General features: G+C 34.9%; 1 protein-coding gene across 1 annotated transcript; it reads right to left on the reverse strand.

Moving 5' to 3' along the window:
* Nucleotides 1-492: 492 nt before the first annotated feature.
* LOC138341631 (uncharacterized) lies at nucleotides 493-945 on the reverse strand. Its single transcript, XM_069293100.1, has one exon. The coding sequence runs from the start codon at nucleotides 943-945 to the stop codon at nucleotides 493-495; it is 453 nt and encodes a 150-aa protein (XP_069149201.1).
* Between the last annotated feature and the right edge of the window lie 7,515 nt (nucleotides 946-8,460).

Here is an 8,460-nt window from a genome sequence, read left to right on the forward strand (position 1 = left end):
AACATGAATTGCCATTAACAAAGTTTCTCCTTCTTTGTTGTCAACGAAATTTGACTTCTCCTGTTTCTCATCAGGCAGCCTAGTATAACATTCATAACGATAATGACCAAATTGATGACAATGATAACATTCTACCTTGGATTTATCGAAATTCCTTCCTCTGCCTTTACCATAGTCATTATCTCTAAAATTTCCACAGCCTTCTTTGTTGCCTCCGTCTCTATTTCCACGATCTGCTCTTCCTCTTCCTCTTGCTCTACCTCTACCCCTTCCTCTAGAATTGGAAGAAATAAAAGTAGTGGCCTTCAAGGCCTGCTCCTCAGAAGTTGAATTTCGGTTCATCTTCTATTCATGCACCAAGAAGGAGTTTTGCAATTCATCAAGCGATAACTCATCTATATCTTTTGACTCGTCAATAGAGCAAACGATATAATCATACTTCGGTGTTAAAAAGCGGAATATCTTTTCAACAATTGTGACATCGTTCATCTTCTATCCATGGAATCGCATTTTGTTGCTAGTCTCCATCGTTTTAGCGCAGTAACTCATTACAGACTCTCCTTCATTCATTTTCAAAGTCTCAAAATCCCTTCTCAAGGCTTGAAGTTGTGTGTGCTTCACTCTAGAAGTGCCTTCATATTTCTTTCTCATGAAGTCCCATATATCCTTGGAAGTTTCTTTACAAAGAATAGTTTCCAAGAAAGGACGCTCAATATCCTGAAAGAGGTAATTTTTTGCCTTCAAATCTTTCAACTTTCTTGCTTCGAACTCCATCTTTTGAGCATTCGTCAAAGCCTCGACTTCAGTTGGAGCGCCGATGCCATCCTCGAAAATTTGCCAATACTCTTTTGACTGTAAAAAATTTTCCATCCGCATACTCCAATGGTCATAATGACCATCAAAACGAGTAATGGCTGCTTGCACGAAGTTGCTGTCTGAAGCCATAAACTCACAATATCTTTCTCTGTTTTCTTTTTAAAACTAACCTGGCTCTGATACCACTGATATGAAATAAATAAATTCCAGAGATGTATTATTCTGTGAGTAAAACACAATAGAGAAGAAGAGAGGATTGATAGAAAAGAATTTTCACATTGACTGAAAAAAACTGCTATGCTGTCATTCTAATAAGCATGTTAAGCTAAAATATAGTAACTATCCAACAAGAGTTTCTCTTAAAACCTAGGTAACAACCCACGTTTAAACTACTTCCTAAAGACTAGGACAAACAAAACAGATAAGAATTTATATTCTAACAGAACTCTAATTTACTAAACTGAATTATTAAAACTTAACATAAATTGCTTTTTAAAAAATAATGCTTGAACTACAAATTTTAACTGGGCAACATATCATCAAAATATTCAAACATAATACATAAGAAAAGGTGTTAAAGTTTAACTCTTCATAATCAAAAAAAAAATTATTCCCCACTAAGACTTGGATTTATGACGACTTAAAGACACAAAAATATGGAATACAAGAGAGGACAATTTTTCGATTTTCAAAAAAATCAAATCATGTTGGGAAGACATTTTTATTTCATTGAATTTAGGGTCACGTCCAACAGAATCATGAAAAGAAAGTCCACGATAAAGTTCTCTAGCGTACCATGTGTTTTGTGAATCTAAGATGAATTTTACAATAATTACCTTGAAGGTAATATTTTGGAAATTTCAGTAATTGCCATTTACCATTTCCAATTGTTGCCTCAGATCATGTTTCAATAGTTTACAATGTTGAATTTGAAATTTGATAGAAAAGTTGGTCTATTTTTAATGAAGTTTTAGTATATTTGGAAACTTAAATTTGTTAAAGTTATTTTGGCAACACTTGAAGCTATGATTCTCAGAATGGAATTCCATTAGTTCCATAAGCTCTGCAATGCACAATTTGATCTAGGCGTATTTCTGTTTTCAGTTCCAAATTCTATGTGGGTATGAGCCCTTCAGTTTGAAGTTTAAGTGTATTTAGTCTATGTTTTGATTCTTTTAATGTTTAGAGTTCGGATAATGGGATTGAAATTGTGACGAAACCATCGAATTTACAGGATGATTTTAGGCCTGGTTGAGGTGTTGTTTGAATTTTTAGAGTTTCCAGGAGCAGTTTGATACTTCTGAGTGGAAGTCAATTTGTTGCAACTTTAACGGTTATTCGGGTCAATGAGAACTCAAATCAATGTTTTAATGGTTCCATTAAGTCTGAAACATCATGTTTAGTTGGGTAGCATACGTGGTTTATGTTCTCGGGATTCCAAACGAATCCCTATGGATCGTTTAGTGAATTTTGCTAGGGATTGGTGATTGATAATTTTATGTGTCTGGTGCCTGATAGACCTTGTTCACGATTGCATGGTCCTTCGGTGCGATCATGTAGTTGTATTTTTTGTTTCTTCACTATCACATCAGGGCATCACAATCGTGATCGCGTAGCACAACATCACAATTGTGTTGCCCTATGTCCCAATCACGTAGGTCAATAAAAATGAATTTACCAACACCACTCATCACGATCATGAGGTTTGGGGTCAAAATCGTGAAGACTACATAGACCTGAAGAAATTTATTATTTAAAAGTTGGACTTCATCCCCATTTTACCATTTTTTAAAATTGGGATCTCGGTAAAGGCAATCTTAAAGTTATTTTTTTGAGATTCGCCGATTAGGTAACAAGTTTTAGCTCCCCATCATTATTACTAATTGGATATCAATTTGATAGGGAAATCCTTATTTTGTAGTCAATATAACTTTTTAGTGAAGGAAACTACAAGTTTATATTACTATGCTTCAACATTTATATCACAATGTAACAAGAGCATCAAGAGGACATTATTCAAAAAACATAAAGAAATAATAAGATCTAAGTAAAATAGATATGTTTGGGAAGGCTTGGTGACACCTTGATATGTTTGGGAAGGATTGTCAGTAACCATAACTCTGCTTACCATATTCTATATTATATTATATTTTATATAAGTGAACAAAGGTTGGACGTGTAGGAAATATAGAATGAGAATACTTTCTTTAAAGAATGATGAAACTTTATATTGGTTACTTAAGGTCACTTGAGATGAATAGAATCATCAATTACATCTCTGTTTATTCTATTAACATGTAAAATCAAAGGTCTTATACATGTATAAAGATTAATTAGATACATGTATTACAAACTCCTAAAAGACTTCCTGAAAAATTAAGAGACAATATTGGAACACTAAACATTAATGTGTATGCATTAATTCCAAAACACCCCCCTTAATGCATTTTCTTGACAACTCCAATGCATCATCGAAAATAGGAAAAACTTTCTCTAGGAGGTACTTTTGTGAAGATTTTAGCAAGTTGTTTTCCTTTCTCGCAATAATGCGATTGAAAGTTGCCTTTCTCTTGTGATTATCAGATAAAATGATACTTGATGGAAATATGCTTTGATCATTCAAGGTTGATTGGAATATTGACAATTTCAATTGTTGATTTTTTTATCAAAATACAGAATAAACCTTTTTTTGCCAATGTCTTGAAATATTCTCCTAAGTCAAATAGCTTGAAAAGTAGCCTTAGCTGTTGAGACATATTCTGCTCCGACAGTTGATTGAGCAATACACTTTGATTATTTGATAACCAAGAACAAATACTTTAACCAAATAAGAAAGAATGACCAGAAGTACTCTTCATGTAATCTATACTTCTAGCCCAAGCACTATCTGAATAACAAATTATATTCAAATCTCCACCAAATTTGTACATTATCCCCTAAATAATTGTTCCTCACAAGTAGCGTAGAGAACGCTTTGCTTCTCCAAAATGTACCTGGCTTGGTTCTTGCATAAAGAAACAAGGTATCGATTTTTATGAAACTTTCTCACCAGTTGCTTGTCTTGAGACAATTAATACCATGTTTACTATTTTTGCACAAAAGAAATGGATGATTTTTCAACTTGATATCAAATCTGCATTTCTTAATAGATAACTTGTTGAACAAATTTATGTTGAGAAACCTCAAGGATTTTTTGTTCAAGGGGAAGAAGAGAGGGTGTAGAAGCTTAAAAATCTCTTTATGAGCTCATACATAAAAGAGAAATCATTCGGCGACACACCGACTTCTCCTTTCTTCGCCAACTTAATTTTCTCCTTCAAGGCTTGACACACTTGAACTTTTGGCGAGCTAAAATCCGCTCAGCGACTCACCCAACGGATTAGGCGATCAACATGCCTTTTTTTCTTTGTTCTTTCTGTTGCTTTTTCCTTTTTGCTCGTTAGTGTCCATCCTTGGTTCCATAATTCAAAAACCGGGAAATCAAGGGTTTTAGATTAGTTATTTGCACAAAGTAATCATTTGATCAGGACACTAAATCTATCAAAATAAATTCCTAAATGAGTCCTAATCAGGTCAGCGAGTCACTGAATCTCTTTGATGAGCCAGATCGGGCTCGCCGAAAGGACTAACTAAATATTCCCACAAAATATTGTCATGTCGGTGATAGGAGGGTCCTTTTGGCAAATCGTTGATATCACTCAGTGACCAAGGACTAGAATGCCAAGAAATACAGTGCCATTTAGGGTTAGGAGCGCAGACGAAGGGCAATCAAGGATAAATTTCGTCAAGTTTCTGAATGTACTCTCTAAACTCAGGATTTTCACCAAAAGTTACAAAACCTTATTCAAGATAAATATTAATGGTAATAAGGGGAACTTCGAAGAATCACTGAGTGGTTTGGAGAGATTGACCCATCTCGCTAGACAACATAACTGTCCAACTTCAACCTAACTTCCAAAATGCAACCCCGCAACCCCAAAAGACAAAATCAAAACATGCACTCATAAAATTAAACTAACACCCAATACGCACATGCTACATACTTAGACTTCTCCTGGTTTAGCCAAAGTGTGACATTTGATGACTTTTTCCCTTAGGAATGACGTCAACCACTCCATCATTGGGAAAATTCCATCATGTGGTAAAAATGTGGGTTACTTGAACTTCACTTAACTAGACCCAAAAACATGAAAGCACAACTCTACATTTGAAATCAAATCGGCACATACATACGTAATTATTATCTGAGAGGCCCATCATACAACATAAAGATAAAACTCACTTGAAAAAGACTACATATTTCTAAAACTTAATCAAAGGTTCAAAAAACCAACCCTAGATGAGAATAATCAAGATTTGAAATTCTAGGTTGCAAAGATTCCAACTCTGAAGTCAAAATTGACGACTAAAATGCGAGTAAAATGCAAGAAATATGGAAAATATTGTGTGGATGTGAGTTTATAATGTTAAAAAGTGAGGGAATGTGAACGAATTTGATAGTTGAAACCTTTGCTTATTAAAACCCGTCCAGTTCAAGCCCATTTGATGACATTAGATTTGCTCGCCGGCCTAATTGTTGACATGAAAAGAGGGAACTTATGATTATTCGTATCCGTGCTTTATTTAATAAAAGTCCCACTTATCAAGGAAGTATGACAAAGATATATTATCCTTGAGGGGGAGGTACATATTATTATTATAGAACCTCCAGTTAATGTGGGGATCCAATTGGCTGGTAAAGTGGTGATCACTGACCTAATCAATGATTTTTGAATTAGTTCCTAGGTTCGGCGAGTTGTACAAAATCCAATTCCAAAATGTATTGAGTCCAACTACAGTCGAAGTTAGGCTCGCTCACCTCTTTGGCGATGCGCCGACCAGACTTTTAGCTCGCCAACCTTCACTTTTCTAACACATTCACCACTTTGTCCTGACAATCAACACAACATTATTTATAAACCAACAATAAAGCAACAAAAACTTGGGTTGCTTCCCAAGAAGTTGCTTAGTTAACGTCGTGGCAGAACTCAATTTCCCACTTAATTTTCTTTTGTGAGGTTTGCCTCTCTTTCATAAGGCAACCTCTCTTTTGTCTTCGGGAAGAGACAAGACACCATGTGGTCCATTTTGGACTCTAGTTGATGAATGAACATGGAATGAGAGGTTGTCATATGATTTAGCTTCAAGTCATTATCCACTCTGTCATGCTCTTCAACTTTGTGTAGAATGAGTAAGAGGGCCTCTTCAATTCGCCCACCCTATTTCTTCTTCATCCTTCGACGCTCGTGAGGGGAGGGGTGTAACTACCCTTCTTTTTGAACACTACATCCAGTTTCTTGATCTTCTTGGCCAAGATATCTAGTTTTGTAAGCAATGTGGTCAATTCTTGGTCTTTTTCTTTCTCCTTATTCATCTTTTCCATGTTATCAAAGAGGTGGGATGCTTTTGCATAAGGTAGATGGGTGAGACCCCTAGAATGATTTAGTCAACCACTATTCGATTTTTGGCGGGAGACCCCGTTAGAAACATTCCAAAAGCATCTGGAATTCCATGTGATAGGCACTTCTACAAGAGAGCCTTAAGCCGACTCACTTTAAAAAAAATTGAAACTTCGAATGTTATCCCAAAGCATCGTCATTTTCAGAGAAGGTTTTTCCATTAAGTCACCATCCCTACAAGATATTCTCAATTTCTCTGCTTATAACAACCACCCACAAACTAAAAATGAAAAACAAGTAAGCTCAACTATAATTAATAAGAACAAAATTCAACTTAACGAAAGAATCTTAACCAAGATCACTCCCCGACGATTGTGCCATTTTGATTGAATAACACAATCAAAGACACTTAATCTAGTTTTAAGAGTCAACGATCATTAGTTAGAATGTAAACCAGCCAATTGTGTTGGGATCGTTCTCACGGGGAGTGGTAATAGTATAAGATTCAATAGCAAAGTATGAATATGTTCAAGTTAATCATAGGAATAAAAATATGAAAATAAAAGCATAGTTCAAATTAGGGGGTGGCTGGAATGTCAAATAACAAAAGGAGGGTTTATTTGTAATTATTAACTACAACAACAACAAATAACAATAATAAAGAAGTAATAAAATGGGTTCTTGGGATGTGATTGGATTGTAGGATAATGTAGACATATGGGTGATTGCAACTATTAGTAACTAGCTATAATCAATGATCAATTTACACTTAAGTTAGGATAAAATTCCTCTCTAAAAAATTATCCCGAATGTCACGCCCTGAGCCTACACCCTGTGCGGGACTGGAACTCAAAGACCATTAGTGGTCCAAAGTGAACCCTTGGCCTGAGTAACTTGCTTTGCGGAAGACTTAAAGCATTAATAAAAGGATTAAAATACACTTAAGAAACAACTTCAAAGATAACTTAAAACTTTTTTAAAGATAAAATATTCAACTTAGCCAAAATTACAACTCAAGTCTTGATACATAATAAATAACAATGTAAAGACAATTGGCTATAAATTGTCTATATATGAAACCTCTAATAAATGAGATGGATGTCAGGATAAGACCCCCGATCATTCAAACAATTAAAAACTACTGAAGTAATTGAAAAAGGAGCTCAATAGACAAGGAGGATCACCATCTAAATTTGAGTGCACAACTTGATAAACAATGCACTGGATGTATATCCTAGTTACTTGTGTCTGCATCATAAGGCGATGCATGCCAACTGGAATATGTACATTAAATATACAGGTATGCGAGTTGGAATGCGAAACATAACATAGGCTTGAAAAAAATCAGAGAGAAACACTTGCCTTGGCTCTTCTCAACTCATGAATAACTTAACTTAATAAAATCAATAAAACACATGTAATATGTAAAAAACTTTTCAAACAATAAACAAACAACTTAGTTTGTTATTACTCATATAATAAAGTAATATAGTTTTCAGTGGGAGTTTCTCTAACTGACAACCACCACTATAATCCTAAGTGGTGATACGAGGTATTTCCCACGTTGCGAGACTTTTGAATATTGGTGAAGGTTAGCAGCTACTTAGAGGGGAATGGTAGATTGGGTTAACTTCAAATGGTTATCACTCCTAGAAAAAAACAAATAATATGTCACATGACCTATGATATGATAGATAATTGAGTTCTCTTTTCAATGCTACCCAGTTTGCTAAAATTCGATCTTAGAGTAAAATTTTATGATCTTTTTAGCGAAGCCCTATTGGGAAGGCTTTACCGACGACCCAAACCTATATACTGTATGTTGACCTACCGCTCATATGTCCTGTCCGTCGGTCACTTGGCAATAGTTAAGGGTGTATTGGTCTTTTTCAATTTAATTTAAGGTTTTAGTGAATTTAAGCCTTGAAACATAACTAGAACTTACCTAAGTCAAATCATTAAGTAAAACTTAGAAAATTATAAGTAAGAGAGAATAAAACATACACCAATCCTAGTTCAAGAACGCATCATGTTTTTGTGAGCTCAAGCCCCAAAATCGAAAGATTTCTCCGTGGAATTTATCACCAGGTATATGAGATAAAAATAGTGGGTTCCTTTTTCCCATTAGGTTCCTAGAATTTAGTCAGATTCTTGATTCCATGAGTATGAATAGACCTAGACTAGAATGACAGGAGTTCATCATGAA

This window comes from Solanum lycopersicum, chromosome 1 (assembly GCF_036512215.1).
Source record: "Solanum lycopersicum chromosome 1, SLM_r2.1".
Classification (NCBI taxonomy): domain Eukaryota; kingdom Viridiplantae; phylum Streptophyta; class Magnoliopsida; order Solanales; family Solanaceae; genus Solanum; species Solanum lycopersicum.

Bases quoted from the DNA above. Each gene is read 5' to 3' on its own strand.
- LOC138341631 (XM_069293100.1), bottom strand. From the start codon at position 945: ATGGCTTCAGACAGCAACTTCGTGCAAGCAGCCATTACTCGTTTTGAT.